We start from the raw sequence: 25,589 nt of genomic DNA, 5'->3' as shown, positions 1-25,589 counted from the left end.
TGTACATGGAAGTTTATTTGATGAGTATGTACATCCTTGATTATAAACTTATACACATGTACATCCTTGATTATAAACTTATACACCTTGAGTGTACTAATCGTGACCTTGATATTCCGAGTAATGTGAGTAAATTTCTTCTATGAAATTATCTAAACTCGAAATGAACTAGTATGAAATTATACTTGTAATAATGAGATAAATTATGCATGCTGAATGAATACATGCAGTGGAAAGCATATGTGCTTGGAATCTTGATTGTTGTTCAGCCCATATATGTAACACCTCTTTACTGAAGACCATAGCCGGAGTCGAGCACAAGGCATTAACAGACTTAAATTATCACTTAAACAATTTCAAACAATTTATTTCACCTTTCGTAATAAACTACCCATCTATGTCACATCCGCTAAAAAAATCATATCTCGAGTTACAAAACTCAAAATTAAAATTTGTAAATTTTCCCTGAAACTAGACTCATATATCTATTTACTAATTTTTTTCCAGAATTTTTGGTCAAGCCAATTAGTACAGTTTATTAGTTAAAGTTTCCCCTATTTTAGTGTTTGACTGCTCTAACCTCTGTTCACTACGAATCACTTTTCTCTCTGTACAGAACTCAGATGACTTTGCCATTTGTTTCTCTTAAAGTAGACTCAATAAGGAATCTATACATATAAAGTGTGACTCCTAATTATTTTTGTACAACTTTTAGTGAATTTCTAAAATCAGAATAGGGGATTCAAAAATGGCTCTGACCCTATTCCACCAAAACTCACATTTCTCATAAAATACAACTCATTTACCTGTTTTGTTTCTTCCATATGAAAATAGGCTCAATAAGCTTCAATTTAATATTTCATTCATCATCTAAATCTGTCTCTACTATATTTAGTGAGTTTTCAAACTCACATCATTGCTGTTGTATGATATTGTTTTATAGCAAGTTTCACCTTTTTATGAATTTCCATAGATTAAATAGCACATTAAGTATACATAACACCAAATATGATCTTGATTAGCCATTCCAATGGCTAATCATTACCAAACATTTCCTTACCACCAAATATCCATATCATAAGATCATATACAAAAAATGATTATAATGCTATAGATGTCATACTCAAAATATACAAGCCATTATACCAAAATGGTCCACGGATAGTGTGAGCGAGCCTCCGACCGTTCCCAATTTCTGAGCTGGCTTGTCAAAACAAAAAAAATGGAAAGGAGGGAGTAAGCATAAATGCTTAGTAAGTTCACATGTAAATAACAAGTAACATAATCATGCAATCCAACATAAAACATCATTTGTATAAATATCACCAAGACTTTCATGTTACATTTTCATTTACTATCTTACCACAATTTCATCATACCAAGTTCTCAACCCGAGGGTTTAAGTGCATAGCTGTCCAAATTTTCTCATTCACCACACTTACCAATATGTCACCTTCGTCTTAAGTATTCTCCTTATTCACTTAAGATTCACCCGTTGAACACATCGGAATATAATTTGGATACACGAATTGCATGCACATAAGTGCCATACTCGCAGCTAGACAAACTCAATAGCTTGCAAAAATTATGTAGCCAAGCTACCATGTAACCCGCCCATAAGCGAACTCGGACTCAACTCAACGAGCTCGGGCGTTCGCATCCATAAGTGAACTCGGAATTAACTCAACGAGCTCGGATGCCTAGTTACATCTCACGAACTCGGACTCAACTCAACGAGCTCAGAACTCAAATATCCTAGTGACATGTCACTTGTATCCTAATCTATTCCCAAGGTTCAAATGGGATTTTCCTCAATCACACATCTTTGTCGTCTTCCACGGAATGTCGGAACCGATACTTGTTAGCATATCATATTTATCAAGTAGCTCACATAATTTGCATATTACTAAATAATAATCCACAAAGCATAATATTTCATAATAATAATCATCATATCATATAAATAACATTAAATTACTTAAAATGAAAATTATGTTACTACATTTACACATGAACTTACCTCGATACAAAATGTTAGAAATCGAGTCTATTCCTCGTAAACTTTATTTTTCCCTCGATCACGACTCGAATCTTGTTTCTATTGATCTAAAATAACAAATTTAGCTTATTTAATACTCACATTTATTAAAACAGTCCTTGACTCAAACTTTGGCAAAATTACATTTTTACCCTTAAACTTTTACATATTTACACTTTTTCCCCAAGGCTCGGAAATTAAACTTCATCCTATTTTCTTATGTTTTATGACATCCTGATCATTTTTCCCTTCTATGGAAACATCAAATTCTCACTCTAACATGTACTTATGAACATTAGGTATTTTTACCGATTATGTCATTTTACTCGTTTTCACGTAAAATCACTTAGCAAAAGTTGTTTAACACAATTTCAAGCTTCATATTCTACCATAAAACATAAAAATAAACACATTTCACCTATGGTTATTTTTTCCAAATATAAACCCTAGGTTAAATTATTGCTAGAATAAGCTTAATCAAGTTACCGGGACTCCAAAAACGTAAAAAAACATTAAAAATGGGGCTAAAATGGACTTACAATCGAGCTTGGAAGCCTGAAAAACACTATCTATGTCTTCCTCATGTGAAATTCGGCCAAGGGGTTGAAGATGGACAAAAACTGGCTTTTAATTTTGTTTTTAATTCATTTTAATAACTAAATGACCAAAATGCCCTTAATTAAAAACTATGGTGTTTTATCTTCCTTTAGGTATTTTTGTCCAAACTAGTATAAGGGTCTAATTACTATCCAAGGACCTCCACTGTAAAAACCCATTACTCACAAGTACTTAGCACCTTTGTGAACTAGAGCACACATTTTACAACTTTTGCAATTTAGTCCTAAATATCAAATTGGACCCTCTATCGATAAAATTTCTAAACGAAATTTTCACACAATCATGAAATCATGCCATAGACCTTAAAATGATAATAAAATAATTATTTCTATCTCAGATTTGTGGTCCCAAAACTACTATTTCGATTAGGCCCTAATTCGGGATATTACAACTCTCCCCCATTTAGGGATTTTCGTCCCCGAAAATCTTACCAGTAAACAGGTGTGGGTATTGATTCCTCATAGTTTCCTCAGGCTCCCATGTAGCCTCTTCTACCCCATGCTTTTCCCACAATACTTTCACGAGAGAGATACTTTTATTTCTTAGTTGCTTGACCTCCCAAGCTAAAATCTTAATCGGTTCTTCATTGTAAGTCATATCCGGTTGTAGCTCAATTTCCGTCGGTGAAATTACATGTGAAGGATCCAAATGATATCGGCGTAACATAGATACGTGGAACACATCATGAATCTTCTCTAATTCAGGTGGTAATGCTAACTGATATGCTACCGGTCCAACTCTTTCAATTATCTCATACGGTCCGATAAAACGCGGACTCAACTTGCCTTTCCGACCAAATCTAAGAACTTTCTTCCATGGAGACACTTTTAAAAATACCTTATTGCCGACTTGAAACTCGATTTCTTTTCGTTTCAAATCTGATCTGAATTTCTTTGAGTTTAGTCTAATACAATGGCGTCCAACACTTACGACTGTACAATGTTTCATAAGGTGCCATCTTCAAACTTGTCTGATAACTATTATTGTAGGCAAATTCTACCAATGGTAAGTATCTTTCCCAACTACCTTGGAATTCTAATACACAACATCTGAGCATGTCTTCAAGAATCTGAATTATTCTCTCTGATTGTCAATCAATCTATGGATGGAAGGCAGTGCTGAAATTTAACTTCATATCTAATGCCTCTTGCAACTTTTGCCAAAATTGCAATGTAAATCTCGGATCTCTATCCAAAATGATCGACAAAGGTACTCCGTGAAGTCTAACAATCTCACTAATATACAATTCAACCAACTTATTGAGAGAATAATCAGTACATACCAGAATAAAATGAGCCGATTTAGTCAATCTGTCGACTATTACCCAGATGGCATATTTCTTCCTCGGAGTTAATGGCAACCATGATACAAAATCCATAGTAATTCGATCCCACTTCCACTCGGGAACCATGATAGGCTGAAGTAGTCCCGAAGGCACTTGGTGTTTAGATTTCACTTGTTGACAAATTAAGATTTCGATATGAACTCAGAGATATCTCTTTTCATTTCGTTCCACCAATACATTTTCTTCAAGTCATTATACATTTTTATATTGCCCGGGTGAATTGACAAACAACTACTACGTGCTTCATGCAAGATCTTTTGAATCAACCCATCATTTTTTGGTACACAAATCTGATCTTTAAACATCAAGCAACCATCAGAATCGATTCTGAAATCTGATCCTGTATCAACCTCACATTGCTTCCACTTGGCTTGCAAATCTTTGTCACTTTTCTGAGCTTCACAAATCTCTTGTAAAAACATCGGTCTTGTTCTCAACTCTGCTAGAATCGAACTATTGTCAGACACCATCAACTGAGTATTCATAGCTCTCAAAGTAAACAACGACTTTCTACTCAAAGCATCGGAAACCATATTTGCTTTCCCCGAATGGTAGTCAATCACAAGCTCGTAATCTTTCAATAATTCTAACCATCTCTGCTATCTCAAATTCAAGTCTTTTTGTGACATCAAGTACTTGAGACTTTTGTGGTCAGTATATACTCGGTACTTTTCACATACAAATAATGTTGCCAAATCTTCAAAGTAAACACTATAGCAGCCAGTTCCAAATTATGAGTCAGATAATTCCTTTCATGAGGTTGCAACTTCCTCGAAGCATAAGCTACCACTTTTCCTTCTCGCATAAGTACACATCCCAAGCCATTTAGAGAAGCATCACTATACACCACAAATTCTTTACCTGAATTGGGTTGTACTAACACTGGTGCCTCAGTCAGTAACTTTTTCAATTTCTCAAAGCTTTGTTGACATTCTTCCGTCCATTCAAATTTAACATCCTTTTGGAGTAGTCTGGTCATAGGAGTAGCAATTATAGAAAATCCATTTACAAACCATCGATAATAACAAGCTAGACCCAAGAAACTTCTAACCTCAGCAGTTACATTCTTCGGCAGTTTCCAATCAACAATAGCTGAAATTTTACTGGAATTAACCCTTATACCATCACCTGAAATAATATGACCCAAAAATCCAACTTCTCGAAGCCAAAATTCACTCTTACTAAATTTGGCATACAACTGCTTATCTCTTAAAGTTTACAAAACTACCCTCAAGTGCTTAGCATGCTCTATCTCATCTTTCGAATAAATTAAGATATCATTCAATAAATACCACAACAAACTTGTCCAAGTATGGCCGAAATATACGATTCATTAAATCCATAAACATAGCAGGAGCATTTGTCAAACCGAATGGCATAACTAAAAATTCATAATGGCCATACCTTGTTCCAAAAGCAGTTTTAGACACATCTGACTCTTTTACTCGTAGCTGGTAATATCCAGACCTCAAGTCAATCAATCTTTGAAAACCATAGTGCTCATTTCAGCTGATCAAAAAAAATTGTCAATTCTAGGCAACGGATACTTGTTCTTGATTGTTACCTTATTTAACTGCCGATAGTCTACACACAATCTCATAGAACCATCCTTCTTTTTCACAAAAAATACGAGAACACCCCAAGGCGAAAAACTCGGTCTCACAAAGCCTTTGTCAATCAACTCTTGCAACTGAGAATTTAATTCTTTCAACTCTGTTGGTGCCATTCTATATGGAGCAATCGAGATCGGAGTTATTCCCGGTATTAACTCAATACCAAATTCTACTTCTCTGACAAGAGACAAACCTGGCAACTCTTCTGGAAATACATCTGCGAATTCACATACAATCGGCACTGATTCAATTTTCTTCTCAAATTCATTTGTATTCAACATATACGGCAAATAAGCTTCATAACCCTTTCTCAAATATCTCTGAGTCGACATCGAAGAAATCACACTAGGCAATGCCTCTGATTCGTCTGATTCAACCCGCAAAATTTTACCATTTTCACATTTTAATTCAATAACCTTTTGTTTACAATTTACTATAGCATCATGCAATGTCAACCAATGCATACCCAAAATAACATCAAATTTGTCAAAAGGCAACAACATCAAGTCGGCCGGAAAATAATGACCTCTAATCATCAAAGGACATTTCTTGCATACTTTATCAACTATAACACATTTGCCTAACGGGTTTGACACTTTAATCATAAATTCCGTAGACTCAATAAGTGTACTCATATTAGACACCAATTTCATGCACACATATGAATGAGTAGAACCAGGGTCAATCAAAGCAATAACGTTAACATCATAAAGAGAGAAAATACCAGTGATCACATCAGGAGATGAAACATCTTTACACGCCCTTATGACATAAGCTCTAGTCGGAGCTCTAGCTTCAGATTCAAATGCTGAATCTCTGACTACATTCTTTCCGCTTGCCTCATTCCCAGCATTTCTCGAAGATCTTCCTCTCGAAACTGCACCACTAAGTTTTGCACTCTGAAATTTTTCTTTCTCAATTCTCTCGGGATAGTCTCTAATAAAATGACCTAGAGAACCACATTGGTAACATTCGTTAGTTATACATGGACCAAGGTGACTTCTACCACATCGTTGGCAAGCCTGATCAACAAGTACTATGAACTCTTTCAACTCAAGAATTCCCACAAATACTTTGATGTCTTCATTGAGTCCGTCTTCAAATCGTCTGCACATTTTAGCCTCTGAAGGAATACATTCTCTAGCATACTTAATCAACTGAACGAACTCCCTTTCATACTCAGTAACTGTCATGTTGCCTTGTTTCAACTCGAGAAACTCTTTACGCTTCTGTTCAACAAATCTTTCACTGATGTATTTCTTCTGAATTTCTTCTTGAAAGAACTCCCAAGTCACTTTCTCTTTCGGTACCACTGAAATCAATGTCTTCCACCAATAATAGGCTGAATCTCTCAAAAAGGATATAACACATTTTAAACACTCTTCAAGTGTACAAGACAATTCATCAAATACCTCAATAGAATTCTCAAGCCAAATTTCAGCTTTCTCGACATCATCATCAACATTTGCCCTGAATTCTTCAGCCCTTTGCTTGCGAATTTTGTCAACTGGGGTTCTATGAAATTTCATCAGATCCATACCTTGAGGCATCGAGGGTACAGGTTGAGGAATCGGGGAAGGTAGGGGAGGTTGTTGAGCATTCGGGCTCGTACGAGTGAAGTCGGTGTACTATGCACTCATCACATGAAAAAAGGCTTCCCGAGCCCCTTCTCTTCTTCCTTGACTAACAGTAGGAGGTCGGTTTTCAGTCAGCACCGCCCCTTCAGTAGGAGCTGGCGCATTGCTCTCTACATCATCAGCCACAGCTGGACTAGAACCCATTTACTATAAAAAAATCATTTTAAAGGTTAGGAGTTGTCACACTATCACAATATATATATGGCATGTATAGCAAAACTCGTACATACACCACGTTAGCCCGAGAACTGACTAAACCGTAGCTTTGATACCACCAAATGTAACACCCCCTTAACGAAGACCTTCTCCAGAGTCGAGCACGAGGCGTTAACAGACTTAAATTATCACTTAAACAATTTCAAACAATTTATTTCACCTTTTTGTAATAAACTGCCCATCTACGTCATAGTTTCTAAAAAAAATCATATCTCGAGTTAAGAAACTCAAAATTAAAATCCGTAAATTTTTCCTAAAACTAGACTCATATATCTATTTACTAATTGTTTTCCAGAATTTTTGGTTGGGCCAATTAGTACAGTTTATTAGTTAAATTTTCCCCTATTTCAGTGTTTGACTACTCTGACCTCTATTCACTACGAATCACTTTTCTCTCTGTACAGAATTCAGATAACTATGCAGTTTGTTTCTCTTAAAATTAGACCCAATAAGGAATCTATACATATAAAGTATGACTCCTATTTTTTTTTACAATTTTTAGTGAATTTCTAAAATCAGAACAGGGGATTCAGAAATCGCTCTGCCCTTATTCCACAAAAACTCACATTTCTCATAAAATACAAGTTATTTACCTATTTTGTTTCTTCCATATGAAAATAGACTCAATAAGCTTCAATTTCATATTTTATTCATCATCTAAACCTGTCTCTACTATTTTTAGTGATTTTTCAAACTCACGTCATTGTTGTTTTATGATATTGTTTTATAGCAAATTTCACCTTTTTATGAATTTCCATGGATTAGGTAGCACATTAAGTATACATAACACCAAATATGATCTTGATTAGCCATTAAAAACGGGGCTAAAATGGACTTACAATCGAGCTTAGAAGACTGAAAAACCCTATCTATGTCTTCCTCATGTGAAATTCGGCCAAGGGGTTGAAGATGGACAAAAATTGGCTTTTAATTTTATTTTTAATTCATTTTAATAACTAAATGACCAAAATGCCTTTAATTAAAAACTATGGTGTTTTATCTTCCTTTAGGTCTTTTTGTCCAAACTAGTATAATGTCTAATTGCTATCCAAGGACCTCCACTTTAAAAACCCATTACTCACAAGTACTTAGTACCTTTGTGAACTAGAACACACATTTTACAACTTTTGCAATTTAGTCCTAAATATCAAATTGGACCCTCTATCGATAAATTTTCTAAACAAAATTCTCACACAATCATGAAATCATGCCATAGACCTTAAAATGATAATAAAATAATTATTTTTATCTCAAATTTATGGTCCCGAAACCACTATTCTGATTAGTCCCTAATTCGGGATATTACAATATATGTTTTGATGTTATTATGGATTTTATGACTAACAAGGGCAATGAGGACGTGTGTGTAAGGTTTGAGGTTAAATTGATTGAATATGCCTTACATATTTACCTCATAATATAATGAATGGTAAGTTAAGTACCATGTTATACGAACTTACTAAGCATTTTATGCTTATTTAGTTTTATTTCCTTGTTTTAGAGTAAGTTGGAAGCTCGTTGGGCAAGTTTCCTTGGCCTGTTTTAGAGAAAAATGTTTAAATCCTGGTTGAATAAAATAGAAATTTGTTGGATATGTGATTCCCGGAAATGAATGAGGTCCTACATTTTTTGCTGACAGGATTTAGCTCAGATGAGTAATCCTATTGACCTTATTACAAAAAGGATTTAGCTCGGACGAGTAATCATGATATAAGTCCTCTCAAACATATGTTATGGATTAGATTTAGCCCAGACAGGTAATCCAGATCAAGATCCTTAGAGCATATGTCATAAAAAGGATTTATCCTGGACTGGTAATTCTATTGTATACATGTGTGGCTCGAGAGTGTACTCCCTGAATAGTATCTTATGGGTACCATTGAATATGAATTGACAAATCTTGATTTGTACACCACGAGTGTACTACTTGTGTATCCATCGATATTTTAGATAAATTCAATGGGTAAAAGTTCTTGACATAAGAAGATATGAATAAGAAATGAGTTATTACACATATCGACCTGAAATACATGAAAATGACGATGCGTGATAATTGATATATGGAAATATGAAATGATGATATTGTACATGGAATTTTATTTGATGAGTATGTACATCCTTGATTTTAGACTTATACACCTTGAATGTACTAATCGTGACCTTAATATTCCGAGTAAGATGAGTAAAGTTCTGATATTAAATGATCTGAACTCAAAATGAACTAGTATGAAATTATACTTGTAATAATAAGAAAAATTATGCATGTTGAATGAATACATGTTGTGGAAAGCATATGTGCTTGGAATCTTGATTGTTGTTGAGCCCATATATGTTTTGATGTTATTATGGATTTTATGACTAACAAGGGCAATGAGGATATGTGTGTAGGGCTTAAGGTCACACTGATTGAATATGCCTTACATAGTTACCTCATAATAGAATGAATGGTAAGTTAAGTACCATGTTATACGAACTTACTAAGAATTTTATGCTTACTTAGTTTCATTTCCCTATTTTAGAGTAAATAGGAAGCTCATTGGATTGGAAGCTTGGCGGAGATCACTCACACTATCCATCGGCCCATGTCGGTACACTATGGTAAATCAGTTATGGTTGTAATGGCATGTATATGTTATATTGGTCATATTGGCATGTAAATATAAATGATTATTGTAACCTAGCCACTAGAATGGTTAGTGATGATTATGTTTTGGTACATGTATATATAAGTATTTAAGTTTACTTTATGGAGATAACATAAGTGTTTATTATTGATTGATTGAGAAAGGTAAGATTTAAGCATAAATGCATGTAACAATATATCATGTTCGATGTTATAAATTGCTTGAATTCAATGTTTGGGCTAGTTGGTATTTGGATGTATGTTTGGTGCAGGAATTTAGTGTGATTTTGGGTGAGAAATGAAGCTAGGAATGGCTTTATTTTGTCCACATGGCAGACACACAGGTGTGTGTCTAAACCATATGTGACACACGGCCTGGTACATGTGCATGTGGTTAGCCCGTGTGCTACTGCACCTTAAATTTGAGAAAACAAAATGTTCAGAATTGAGCACACTACTAGAGACATGGGCGTGTGTCTCAGGCATGTGTGTTACACGGCCTAGAACACTAGCATGTGTCTTGGCTGTGTGAAACCTGCATCTAATTTTGAAATGAATTAATTGACCACACGGCCTAGCACATAGGCGTGCGGCAGAGCCGTGTGCATAAGTCAGAGAGTTACAAGGGTTCAAACATGGCCTGCAGCACGGGCGTGTCCCTTGGACCACACGGGTGTGTGAGCCCTGTAACTTGGGAAAATTTTGAAAATTTCACGACAATTCTTAGAGTTTTCGATTAAGTCCTGACTCGATTTTAATGTTTTTTTGGGCCTCAAGGGTCCATTTAATGGACGTTATGAATAAATCTTGAGGAATCAATAGTAAATGTTTGAATTATCTGCAAATGTTTTGAAAAATTTTGGTAACGCTCCGTAACCCTGTTCTGACGACGGATACCAATTAGGGGTGTTACACACACGACCGTGTCCAAGCCCGTGCCCATGTAACTCACTAACTTGGGTCACAAGCCCATGTGCCAGGCTGTGTACCCTTCAAATTAACCCCACACGCCCATGTGCCAGGCTATTTTCTAGGCCATGTAATAGCCTGACTTGCAACCCTTTAAAAGCTATAGGGGACACATGGTCGTGCCACCTGGCCATGTGTCACATACAGCTGAGACACACACCCGTATGGACTAAACTAGGCCATTTTACAAGCCATTTTTCTCACCCAATTTGTCATGTACCTACAACCAATATTTCACACAAAAATAAGCCATAATAAGGCATCCAAATCAAGCATAAACAAGTCATATACATATGGTGTAACTTTATACAACCAATATGCCCTTAGGCACCTCAAATGACAATATGCAAACATGTATAATCATGTACTCATTTTGGTCAAAATGATCAACTAACTCCCAACTAGATTTGCATCAATTCATGCCATTTAGTTTACTTACCAAAACTTCTCAATTAGTACCAAATATGCCATTCTAAACTAGCACCAAATCACCATATAAGTCATGTATACTATAGTACCAAATCTTTAGAAATTCATCATATCACAAAACACAGTTACCTATCATTTTACCTTTCATTATTCAATCATAAAACAAGCCACACATCAACCATGTTAATGTTATTTATATACACACCAAAATATGTTAAAGCACAAGCCAAATCAAATGGCCATATTCACAACAAAACATTTAGGCCAACATTAGCCAAAATACCTATATATGCCATTATAACCAAAATTTAACAACCGAATGTATCAAAAGAGCTGATGGATAGCGAGATATAGCTTCGACAAGCTTCCAACCCGAACGAGCTTCTGATTCACTATAAAACACGAAAAATGACACAGAGTAAGCATTTAAGTTTAGTAAGTTCATATAACATAGAATATAACTTACCATTTAATCATATAATAGGTAAGTAAACCAAGCATATCCCAACACAATTTGGCCAAATGCCTAAGCACATATTCACCAACCATATTAGTCATGTAAACACACATATATAAGCCAATAAACATGAATGAATACAACAATTGATCAAGTTCCAAATACATGTATCAACATTTCCATATAATTCATGTGTATACCTGTAATAGTCTGTAACGAACCCTTACCATTACATAACAGAATAATGCCCATTGAACTGTTTAGAATACCATTGGATACCTAGGATAGCTCACACATAGTGTGCTAGCTCATATAACTGTAATTCATCAACTCATGTACATGTATGCTCATACGATCTGTAAATAGGTATGCTCACTCGAGCTGTAGATCAGTATGCTCTCACGAGCTGTGGGTCAGAATGTAGCTACACAATGCTACTCACATGAGCTGTGGAGTATCCGCAACACATGCAGGACCTCAACCATCGGTAGGACGTTTAGGACCAGTACCCAAATCATGTAAACCCTAATGACATGTCATTTGTATCCTACAAATTCTTAAGGTTCAAATAGGGCTCGGTAATTGTCGTACGTCATTGGATATGCAATCAATAATTATGTATGACAATTCATAACATATATATTTCAATTAAAAACATATAAATATGATTTAATTACATGAACTTACCTCAACGAGTATACGTAGATACGAAGGTGATTAATCTGAGATTTTTCCTTTGTCCCGATCTAACTCCGTACGAGGTTTGCCTTGATCTATATTTAAAATTTTAACTCAATTTAATATATAACTCATTTAATTTAGCCCAAAATCATATTTTGGAAAATTTACTATTTTGCCCCTACACTTTTAATTTCTTTGCAATTTAGTCCCTAGCTCATAAAAATGGAAATTTATGCAATTTCACCAAAAGCCACTATGGTTGAATATCAACTAGGTCCCTAGCATGCCTTATATTTCATTTATTTCATAATTTCACATGTAATATTTTCTATTTTTCAATTTAATCCCTATTTGACAATTTCATCAAAAATCTCTTTACAAAAGTTGTTTATATAACAACCAATATTCATTTTCTATCATCAAACATCAAAACTCTTGTACATGCATCAATGAAAAAACCCTAACAAATTAGTCATCGGGCTAGCTAGATTAAGTTACAACGATCCCAAAAACATATAAATCATAAAAAAGGGACAAAAATGCATACCTAATCAAGCAAATAAGATGGTCTAATGTTAAGTTTGAACAATGGCTTCTTTCTCTTCTAATTTCGATTGAAGATGGTGATTAAAGATGAAGACATTGCTTTTATTTTATTATTTACCTATTTACTAAAATACCCTTTAAAAACATTTAATATTTCAATAATACCAAGCCATTAAAATCCGCTATCTATTCTAATGGTCTCATTACCATATAAGGACTTCTACTTTAAAGTTCAATGGCTATTTAATACCTTTAGCCATTAGAAATCAACTTTTTCACTTTACGTGATTTAGCCTTTTTTATCAAGTTGAGCATGAAAATGGTAAAATTTCTTGATGAAATTTTATGCAGTACTTGTAATAGCCCGTTTTTAGATAAATCGGAATAGTGGTTTCAAGACCATAAATTCGAAGTCAAAAAATTTATTTTATGATTATTTTATTGTTTACAGTGTGATAGTATTACTGCATAAAAATTTTGTTAAGAAATTTTACCATTTACATGTTCAATTTGGTAAAAATGACGAAACTACGTAAAGTGCAAAAGTTGAGTTCTATTAGCTAAAGGTATTAGATAGCTATAGAACTTTAAAGTGGAAGTCCTTGTATGGTAATTAGACCATTAGAGTTGATAGTGGATTTTAATAGATTGGCATTACTGAAATTTGGATGAATTTTTAAGGTTAATTTTGGAAATTAGTAACTAAAGTTATAATTAATTAAAATAAAGCAAACCATTATTTTCCATTATCATCATCAACTGAATATGAAGAGAAAAATATAGCCATGGAAGCTTCAGACTTCGGCTAAGCTATTTACGTTGTATTTTTGTTCTGTTTTTAATGATTTCTATGTTTTCAGGATCATTGTAGCTTAATCTAGCTAGCCTGAGGACTAGTTTGTGAAATGGTTAAACTATTAGGGTTTTTCCATTGTTGAATTAATATGAGTTTTGATGTTTGATGATAAAAAATGAATGGTTGTTGTTAGATAAAAAGAAACTTTTGTAAAGTGATTTTTGGTAAAAATGTCAAATAAGGATTAAATTGAAAATGTAATAAATTCATGGTATAATTTGTGAATTTATGAAATAGATGGGTTGCTATAGGTTTGTATAATAATCAGCTAGGTTTGGATAGGGGTAAAATTATATGAATTTCATTTTCTGATCCTAAGGACTAAATTGTAAAGAAATTAAAAGTATAGGGGCAGAATGTTAGTTTTACCAAAAATATGTTTTAAATTGAATGAATTATATGTTGAATTGATTTAAATTTATTCGTATAGATCCAGTTAGACCTCATACGAAGTTAGATCAGGGCAAAGAGAAAGTCTCGGATTACTCACCTCCGTATCTACATATACTCATCGAGGTGAGTTCGTGTAATTAAATTATGTTTATATGTTTTAAATTGAAATATATGTATGTTATGAATTGTTATACATAACTATCGATTGCATATCCAATGAAGTACAATGATTACCGAGCCACATTTGAACCTTATGAATTCGTAAGACACAAATGACATGTCATTAAGGTTACATGATTTGGTTGAGATCCTACATGTGTTGCGGATGCTCTACAACTCGTGAGAGCATACTGATTTATAGCTCGTAAGAGCATACCGATTTATAACTCGTGAGAGCATATTGATCTATAGCTCGAGTGAGCATACCGATTCACAGCTCGTATGAGCATAAATGTACATGAATTGACAGATTGCAGATAATGAACTAGCACACTATGTGTAAGCGATCCCAAGTATCCAACAATATTCTAAATGGTTCAATGGGCAATGTTTTGATACGAAATGATATGAGTTCGATACGAACTATTACAGGTATACACAAGAAATACTTGGTAATGATGTTACATGAAATATAGATATATGAAATAAATGATACATGTGTATTAAATTTTTTTAATTGTTGAGCACATCCATGATTATTGGTTCATATATGTATTTATATGGCTAATATGGTCGGTGAATATGTGCTTAGGCATTTGGCCAAAATGTGTTGGGATATGCCTTGTACATACCTATTACTTGATTAAATGGTAAGTTAAATTCTAAGTTATACGAACTTACTAAGCTTAAATGCTTCCTCTATGTTATTTTCATATTTCATAGTGAATCAGAAGCTTGTTCGGGTTGGAAGATTGTCTAAGCTATATCTCACTGGCCATCGGCTCTTTTGGTACATTTTGGATGTGTTATTTTGATTATAATGGCATGTATAGGTATTTTGGCTAATGTTGGCCTATGTGTTTAATTGTTGAAATGGCAATTTGGTTTGGCTTAAGTTATGGTATTTCGGTGTTCTAATGGACTTAGTTGATTTAATTCAGGTACAAGAGTATTTGAAGCACGGTTTACTTCAAACGCATCAGGTGTGTAATCACACTGTAATACCTGTTAATCAGCAAAAGCCAAAAAATACGTCTATTAATCTACACGAGCGTGTGCTCGCTCGTGTGGTGATTCGAACTCATAAAACATAGGCGTTTGATAGTAGAGGCCACCATGAGCGATTTCATGGGCTTAGGTCGTTCTGAGCCATGTTAGGCCGAAATGGGCCGTGTGGGCCGAACCACACGAATGTGTGGATATTACTGGGTCAAGCTGTGTAATTCACACAGCCAAGGTCATTTTTGGGATTTACAGGCCACACGGGCATGTGGGCCTACATGGGCCATACTATAAGCTTTGGGCCCATTATCACTGTTTGATTGTTACGGTTACACGGGTCACTCGAGACGACTGTGGACCTACTATTGGGTCAATAAGTACACCTAGACCCTATACTCTTGAAATAACTGTTATACCCCTATGAGGTAAAATGACTGATATACCCTATGATATGTATGACTATATTTGAGCATGATATTTTTGCATACACGTATGATATTATGATATGACATGTTGCATGGGGATGGGTTTGATATATTTGGAGGAAGTCTACTGTACTGGCAGCTCTATTGCAGATACTGTTTAGTGCCGCAGCCTGTGCTATATTTTGGAGTGTAGGGATGAGTGGGTCGATTTAATCCCCACATGGAGTGTAGGGCTGGACGAAGTGGAGTTTAGAAGATGGATGGGTAGGACTTCTAATTGCATTTCTATTATTGTTACTGAATTGGGCTAAGGCCCACACTAATACTGCTACTGTATTGGGCTAAGACCCTAACTGATACTGGACTGTTACTGAAACGGGTTTAGGCCCATACTGTATTTGCCTATTGTATGACTGATTGTTTGTTTAATAAGGGATTACACACTGAGTATGCATAAACTCACCCTTCTACTTCTTTGCGTAATCCTTAGGTGGGTCAATGCTGCGAGGGACTTGATGGTGGCCACACAACCACAGTTAATTCCACTCTTCAGCTTTTAATTTATAAGAAAATTAATTTGGGTATTTGTTTTGTAATAGGGCATCTTTAAGTTTTTATTTTGATTTTGGGATTTATTTACTATGAGCCATATCTGCTAGAAGTAGGCCGCGGTTTTTCATGAAGATAAATGCTTTTGAAAACACCACACTATTGCAACACAGTTTTAAAAGCTTCCACAACAATCATTATTTTTAAAATACAACAACAAAGCAATGTGATTAACACTTTACTAAACCAACCTGAGTTTTAACAATGAGCAAGTTATTCTAATTTTTTCGTAAAGATCACTTTGAGGTTTTAATATAGAGCAGACTTTTCAACGGAACTATGATTTTGAAATACACTTCAGTGTGACATTGCAGATTCAACCATAACCTCTAGGCCGGGTTTGGGGTGTTACATACATTGTATATTCAGATCACACAATTTAGGGTCTACGTAGCGCTTACCAACCCTACAGTAGGTTCACAGTTGACTTGAGTGACCCATGTAACCCTAGGAAACATTTTAGCTAAATGAGCCCATACGCCCATGCGGTTTGCCTGTATGGGCCCATGTGCCCAGATTGGCCTTCATCCGTGTGGATCACATCTCTTGGCCTAAATTCCCACACGTCCGTGTGGACCTACACTCTCGTGTGGCCCACACTGCCCAATTCAGTCAAACCCGTGTGTCGAACACGGCAGTGTCTTGTGCACGGCCTGGCCTTTGTAGATCACACGGCCGTGTCACTCACACACGGCCTACCACACCGGCGACCACACGCCCATGTGGCGTTGATAGTGGGGTTTTTCGACTTTTTTCGAATCCCATTTTTCTGCGTTTTGGGTACACACCTGGTACTATTTCACAGTGAAAACACTCCCGAGCCTTCCTAAACTCAGTTACCTCGACAATTCGATCATGATTCCACACGAGAGAAACCCCTATTCGCTAGATTTCTTGCAATGAGAAGTAAAATCCAAACTCCCGTGTTAAGAACTCATGATTTTTGCCAAAACGATTAATGAAAAGAGAAAAAAAATATTGTGTTTGAAAAAGAAAAATAAGAAAAATGGCAGAGGGAAAGAAAGAACGTCAAAAATTATGAGCAAAATTTCAGTAGGAGAGAGAATCAGGATTTTTTTTAAACAACAGATAAAAACTAATTTTGATTAATCCCCACTAGTCACTCATCCTCAACCACCCACTACTCAGAATCCAAATACAACCGAAACTCTATCCAAGGCCGAGCAAAAAGATTAACAATGTGCTTATGCAGAGTTTCGAAAACACAGGACCTCCAGCAAACCAACACTTCAACTTGGGACCTCTCACACATAACCAAAACATTTAACCACTAAAGCGGAAACAAAAAAAAATTTAGGGCACTACAACTCTACCCCCTAAAAGAAATTTCGACCTCAAAATTTACCTGATCAAAACAGATGAGGATACTATTGTCTCATCGAGTCCTCAGTTTCCCAAGTAGCCTCCTCAGTGCTATGATTTTGCTACAGCACTTTCACTAATGGAATAGACTTCTTTTGAAGAAACTTTACATCGTGATTCAGAATCTGAACCGACTCCTCCTCGAAGGTCAAATTTGGCCTAACTTCAATCTCCTTAACAGGGACAATATGAGTAGGATCAGAGCAACAACGCCTCAACATCAAGATGTGGAATACATCATGAATACGGTCTAGATCTGGACGTAACTCCAACTGATAAACGACTAGTCCTACTCGCTTCAGAATTTGATAAGGCTCAATAAACCTAAGGCTCAACTTGCCCTTGAGACTAAACCTCAAAACCTTCTTCCATGGTGAGACCTTAAGAAACACGAAGTCCCCTACAGAATACTCATTCTCACGTCTTTTTAGATAAGTATAAGACTTCTGTCCATCAAAAATAGCCTTCAGACAATCTCGAATCAGTCGAACCTTATCCTCAGTCTCAGAAAACAACTTAGGACTCAAAACTCGACGTTCACCCAACTCAGTCCAACGCAAAGGAGTACGACACTTATGACTATACAGAGCCTTGTAAGGTGCCATCTGAATACTCGATTGGAAACTGTTATTGTAGGCGAACTCAGTTAATGGTAGATAATCCTCCTAACTACCTCAAAAAACGATTGCACAACTCCTCAATATATTCTCCAATATCTGAATCACCCTCTCTGATTGCCTATCAATCTGAGGATGGAATGCAGTACTGTAGTCCAATCTCGAACCCAGAGCTTCATGTAACATTTTTCAAAATCGAGACATGAAGCAAGGATCCCTATCAGAAATGATTGAAACAGATACCCCATGTAGTCTCACTATCTCAGAAATGTAGAGCTTTGTCAACTTCTGTAGTGAATAGTCGATCCTAACCGGAATGAAGTGCGCAGACTTGGTCAATCAATCCACAATGACCCAAACAGAATCCTTTTTAGTAGGTGTCAAGGGCAGCCTACTAACAAAGTCAATCATTATTCCCTCCCACTTCCATAGTGGAATCTTAACAAGCTGTAGCAAGCCCGAAGGTAACTGATGCTCAGCCTTAACCTGCTGGCATGTCAGACATCGTGCCACAAAATTAGTAACCTTCCGTTTCAACCTCGGCCACCAGTACTGTTCTTGAAGATCTTGGCACATCTTATTCCCACTAGGATGTATAGCAAGGGGCTACTATGCACCTTTCTTATAATAGACTGCCTCAGATCAGTATCATTCGGTACACAAATCCAACCACGGAAATAGAGTACCCCATCATTATTCAGCCTAAAGTCTATACTGCTGCCACTCTCAACCTAACGAAACCGAAGACCCAATGATTCATCCTCTAACAGCCTATCCCAAATCTGTCCTATCCAAGTCAGTTTAACATGCAGCTCAGCCAACAAACTCTCGTCATCGAACAAACTAAGTCGAGCAAACATCGCTCTCAGATCAATCATTACCCTACTGCTCAACTCATCGGCCACCACATTGGCCTTGTCAAGATGGTACTCAATAGTACAGTCATAGTTCTTAAAAAGCTCAATCCATCTACGTTACCTAAGATTCAACTCCTTTTGAGTCAAGAGGTACTTAAGGCTTTTGTGATCAGTGTAGATAATACACCTCTCACCGTACAGATAGTGTCTCCAAATTTTCAAAGTAAAGACTACAGCGGCCAATTCCAAATCATGTGTCGGATAGTTTGCCTCATGCGTATTGAGCTGACGAGACGCATATGCCACAACCTTACCATCCTGTAATAGAACACAACCCAAACCCACATGCAACACATCACTGTAAACCACAAACTCCTTCCTAGGTTTAGGCTGTATCACAACAGAAGCCTCAGTCAGAACAGTCTTGAGCTTCTCAAAGCTCTCCTGCTGCACATTAGTCCAAACAAACAGAACACCCTTACATAGCAGCTTAGTTAAGGGCACTGCAATCAGTGAGAAACCTTTCACAAACCGCTGATAATAACCCACCAAACCTAGAAAACTATGGATTTCTGACACATTCATAGGTTGTTTCCAATCCAGTACAGCCTTGATCTTTCGAGGATCAACTTGATTCCCCTCAGTAGAAACTACATGCCCCAGGAAAGTGACTTCATGAAGCCAGAACTCACACTTACTGAATTTATGTTATGAATTGTTATACATAATTATCGATTGCATATCCAATGACGTACGATGATTACCAAGCCCCATTTGAACCATAGGAATTCGTATGATACAAATGACATGTTATTAGTGTTACATAATTTGGTTGAGATCCTCCATGTGTTGCGGATACTCCACAGCTCGTGAGAGCATACCGATTTATAGCTCGTAAGAGCATATCGATTTTATAGCTCGTAAAAGCATATCAATTTATAGCTCGTAAGAGCATACTGATCTATAGCTCGAGTGATCATACTGATTCACAGCTCGTATGAGCAAACATGTACATGAATTGACGAATTAAAGATAATGAGCTAGTACACTATGTATAAGCTATCCCGAGTACCCAGCAGTATTCTAAACAATTCAACGGGCAATGTTCTGATACGAAATAATATGAGTTCGATACGAACTATCATAGGTATACACAGGAAATACTTTGTAATGATGTTACATGATATATAGATATATGAAATGGATGATAAATGTGTATGGAATTTGTTTAATTGCTGAGCTCATCTATGATTATTGGCTCATGTATGTATTTACATGGCTAATATGGTTGGTGAATATGTGTTTAGGCATTGGCCAAAATGTGTTGGTATATGCCTTCTACTTATCTATTACTTGAATGCTTAAATGCTTAAATGCTTACTAAGCTTAAATGCTTACTCTGTGTTATTTCTATGTTTTATAGTGAATTAGAAGCTCATTCGGGTTGGAAGATTGTCGAAGCTATATCACACTATCCATCGACTCTTTTGGTACATTTTGGTTATAATGACATATACAGGTATTTTGGTTAATGTTGGCCTATGTGTTTAATTGTTGAAATGGCTATTTGGTTTGGCTTGAGTTGTGGTATGTTGGTGTTCTAATGGCCTTAGTTTTGGTATGTAAATATTAGCCTTGAAAAATTGTTGATAATTTGCTTGATGTGTTTGAAAGGTGAACTAGTAGGTAAATGTGCATATTGTATATGTTTTATAACTTGATGTGAATTGGTACTTTGCTATGGAAAACATATATGTATATTGAGGCTAGTAAATGAGTAGTATATTTGGTATCATTTGGTAAGTAAATTTAATGGTTTGTATTGATGCAAATCTAGTTGGAAATTAGTTGATCATTTGAGCAAAATGAGTTTATGATTATACATGTTTATATATTGTCATTTGATGTGCCTAAGGTCTATTGGTTGTATGTGATTATATCATATGAATGAAGATGGAATGTGCGTGATTTGGGTATTTTGTAATGGCTTGTGTATATGTGCATTGGTGATTGTATGTACATGTCAATTTGGGTGAGAAAAATGGCTTAAAAAATAGCCTATTTTTGTCCACAGCGGTGTATGTCTCAGCCATGTGTGACACACGGCTAGATGACACGGCGATGTGTCCCCTGTAGCTTTCAAAGGGTTGCGAGTCAGGCTATTACACAGCCTAGCACATGGCCTGGAACACGGGCATGTGAGGTTATTTCAAAGGCTACACGGCCTTGCACATGAACGTGTGGCTTGGTCGTATGGCCCAAGTTAGTGAGTTACACAGGCACGGACACGGGCTGGGACACGGTCGTGTGTCTTTATTTTAAATGCCCACACGATCTAAGACATGGGCATGTCTCTTTTCTGTGTGACCCCTGTAGTATTGAAAATTTTTACTATTTTTTGAAAAAGTCTTTAAGTTTTCGATTTAGTCCCAACTTGCTTCTAACACGTATTTTGGGCCTCGAATACTCTTTTAAGAGGCAATATGTATGATTTGACTTGGTTTTAATATGCTTATTGATATGTTATGAAATGTTTGATTTTTTTGTCTGTTTGAATTGTAAACAACGAATACGGGTTAGGGGTGTTACAGTACTACTACTATGCTGTAGGCAATAAAATAATAATAAAATAAATTTTTTGACTTTTGGTTTTTTTCCCGAAACCACTATTCTGATTTCACTGAAAATGGGCTACTACACTTTCTTATTTTCATACAAGAATTTCAAGAATGAATGCTCATAATAGAGGTCGTACCCAAAGAAGATAAATTTAGCCCTAAAAAATCACACCAGTATCGGACCTCTTGTTCTAGAAAACACCTAGACCAGGACAAGGTACGAGGCGTTACCAGACATATACTTAGACACTTTCGAAAAATACGGGTTAGAAAATTTCATTTTAATTTAAAACCAACCAAGATACGTCATAGTGTACCTATTATAGGCCTACAAGGCCCAAAACATACATTAGAAGCAATCCGGGACTAAACTGAGAACTATAGAAAATTTTAGTAAAATTTCTAGTGTTATGCCTCACACACCCGTGTGGAGGCAAAGCACACACTCGTGTGCTTAGGGATATGCCCGTGTGTCCCACCTGTGTTTAATTATTTGGATTTTTTTTTCACTTTGAACCTACAAGGTTTTTCACACGGCCAAGACACCCCCATGTCCTTGACCCGTGTCCTTCACACAGCCTAGACACGGCCGTGTCCAAAAACCTGGACATTCTATTTATGACATCATCATTCATTTTGAGGCACACAGCTAAGGCACATGCCTGTGTGCTAGGCCGTGTCCTTCACACGGTTGAGACACATGGCCGTATCTTTGCCCGTGTGTTTACTACAATGCAAACTGACCAAAACGTTTAGGTGCAGGGGACACACAGCAAAGCAACACGCCCATGGGGCTGTCCATGTGTCACACACGGCCTAGACATATGCCCGTGTGTCTACCCGTGTGGACCTTTTATGGCTATTTTCCAAGCCTTTAGTCACCCTCTATCATCCATACACACTTAGAGATTTCAATTGTATGTAACATGGCCTAATTAAACTCTTGAACAACCTTGACATGCCTTGCATGCTAACCTCATCTCATCGGATTAGTGCATGCTAAATTATCCTTTTCGCATTAGGGATTAACATAACACATTTTATACTTAGGCCATATTATAGCCATATATCATTGTATACTATGTCCACTCCCAAATTATTAGATTCCTTATCAAGCATCCACTCATGATAAACCTCATCATCATATCTCATGAAACATTTAAACATAAACATGTATCAATAGTAGGTTTACAACCTACATCAATATGAGCCATATCTCATGGCTGTATACAAAAGAATAAGTATACCATTTAGGCCCTTACATTGGCTAGCCTAATGACACATATAACAAAATAACCAAAAGCCCTATACATGCCATTAAACAAAATAAAAGTATCTATATACCAAAGCGGGACAAGTCGATAGTGTGTTGATTCTCCAACCATCTTCGAATCTTCACGAATGCTCGAGCTCTATAAGACAGGGAAAAAAAGAAGGGGGTAAGCATTTATATGCTTAGTAAGTTCGGATAACTGGAAAGTAATCTTACCGGTTGATTAGCATGCAACCATTTTAAGCAATAATTCCAACAAGTATGAAATAATTTCCCTATCACATACACTCAATCATCAAGTTAGTTTTATAACAATACATCATGTCATTTGTCTTAGGTGAACTCATCAATTCAATATTCCCATTCTTTATTTTAGCATGTTAATTCCCGTTGAATTTCTAGGAAATCTCGATGGATAACCATTTACCGTCAAATCATACAAGTGATCGTCTCAAGTATGAACTCCCACGAACCTTACATCTTATGGTGGGATTACCAGTCCAGGGTAAATCCCTTTTTAACGACAACTGCTCTCATAAGCTCGGATCTAAATTGCCAGTCCAGGCTAAATTCAGTCCTCAATCGGATTACCCGTCCGGGCTAAATCCTTATTGCACCCATATTCTTAGGGAGGCTCGATCACTCAAGGAACACCCGTCCGGGCTAGATCCTTTATATTTTGAGATCATCAGATTATTTGCCCGAGCTAAATCCTTTTCTGCAACACATGCAAGATCTCTTATCATGTAAGCCATAATTTATCCATTGGGTTCCCTTTTCTATTTCAACCGGGACATTTATCATCCTTTTCAATTACGCCACCACATTTCATGGATTTTCATGCAATGAATATCTAAATTTTCATACATTCAAGAACATACATATTTATGTATATTAAGAGTTTACTTCGGGTTATACGAACTTACCTGGTAATTGCTTCGGTTTCGTGTCTCGATTTTTCCGAACCTTTCATTTTCCATAGTCGACCTCTGGAATTTGTTCCTCGGGGTTTATATTAATAAAATTAGCTTATTAATACATCACATTATTCTTTTTAGGCCTAAAACTCACCCTGGGCAAAATGACAATTTTGCCCCTAACCTTTCACAATATTTACAATTTAGTCCTAGGGCTCATGTAATGAAATGCGTGTAATTCCTTGACTACCCAAGCCTAGCCGAATATTATAGCCCATGTTTTCCCTTCATTCTATATTTTCTTACCCATTTCCACGACTTTTACAATTTAGTCCTTTAAGCCATTTCCATGAAAAATCAGTTAGTTAAAGTTGTTTACCATCCTTTAAACCCTCATGTCCCTCCATAAATCATCAAAACTAAAACATCTCATGCATGGGTAAGTTCTTGAACATGAACCCTAGCTTGAAATATGGGTAGAAATAGAGAGAGCACATTAGAGGATCTCAAAAATACGAAGAACGTTAAAAACGGGGCTAGGAAACATTTACTATTAGGCTTGAAAATGTTGAAAACCCTAGCTATGGAGACCCTTGGAATTTTGGCAGCATGGAGAAGAAAATGAGCTGATTTTAGTTTGATTTTTCCCTTTTTATTCTTTAATTAACCAAATGACCAAAATGCCCTTCATTACTAAACTTCCAAAATTTTCCTTGCATGCCAATTTTTTTTCCAAAAACTTAGAAATTGGGAAATTACTCTTTAAGGACCCCTAATTAACATTCCAAAGCAATTTCATACAAATTGCTTCTAGAATCCAAGTTTTGCAATTTATTCAATTTGGTCCCTAATTTCTAATAGGACACCTTACACATAGAATTTCTTCATGAAACTTCAACACAAGCTCATTTTCATATCCTAGACCTCATAATGATCATGAAAAAATTATTTTAACATTAGATTTGTAGTATCAAAACTACTATTCTGACTAAGCCCTTATTCGGGATGTTACAGAAGTACTAATCGAATAAGTTAGGTATACAACTATAATGTGCCTTCAACTTTGGTGGCTTGGCCTTACAACGGTAACACAAATCTTAACTTGGCATGCAGGAGAACTATAATGCCCCAAACCCAGCCTGGACGTTATGGCCAAGTCGGACGCGTCACATTGACTTACGGTTGGTTGTGTTCTTTGTTTATGGTAATCAGGGTGATTTTGTAAAACAATGGTTAATTGTTGACGAAGAAAAAAAACCAATTAATTAAATATTTAGGTTATCCATTTGTTATGCTCGTTGTGTTTTG

The 25,589-nt window shown here is 36.1% G+C and overlaps 2 protein-coding genes across 2 annotated transcripts; both read right to left on the bottom strand.

Moving 5' to 3' along the window:
- Window positions 1–18,061: 18,061 nt before the first annotated feature.
- On the bottom strand, window positions 18,062–18,604 carry LOC121218077 (uncharacterized). Its single transcript, XM_041094819.1, has one exon. It carries the CDS (start codon window positions 18,602–18,604, stop codon window positions 18,062–18,064), a length of 543 nt encoding a protein of 180 aa, XP_040950753.1.
- A 743-nt stretch (window positions 18,605–19,347) lies between these two features.
- LOC107952501 (uncharacterized mitochondrial protein AtMg00860-like) lies at window positions 19,348–20,247 on the bottom strand. Its single transcript, XM_016887750.1, has 3 exons — window positions 20,238–20,247; window positions 19,840–20,123; window positions 19,348–19,530 (listed from the first exon to the last, which is right to left on the bottom strand). Exons 1-3 carry the CDS (start codon window positions 20,245–20,247, stop codon window positions 19,348–19,350), a joined length of 477 nt encoding a protein of 158 aa, XP_016743239.1.
- Window positions 20,248–25,589: the final 5,342 nt, after the last annotated feature.

This window comes from Gossypium hirsutum, chromosome A03, assembly GCF_007990345.1.
Source record: "Gossypium hirsutum isolate 1008001.06 chromosome A03, Gossypium_hirsutum_v2.1, whole genome shotgun sequence".
Taxonomy (NCBI): domain Eukaryota; kingdom Viridiplantae; phylum Streptophyta; class Magnoliopsida; order Malvales; family Malvaceae; genus Gossypium; species Gossypium hirsutum.
The sequence above is the reverse complement of the archived record's forward strand: the minus strand, read 5'-3'. Positions and strand labels throughout refer to the sequence as shown.

Bases quoted from the DNA above. Each gene is read 5' to 3' on its own strand.
- LOC121218077 (XM_041094819.1), bottom strand. From the start codon at position 18,604: ATGGCACCTTACAAGGCTCTGTATAGTCATAAGTGTCGTACTCCTTTG.
- LOC107952501 (XM_016887750.1), bottom strand. The intron at 19,531-19,839 runs GTTTACAGTGAT...CATCTTGACAAG, and splicing joins AACCTAGGAAGGAGTTTGTG to GCCAATGTGGTGGCCGATGA.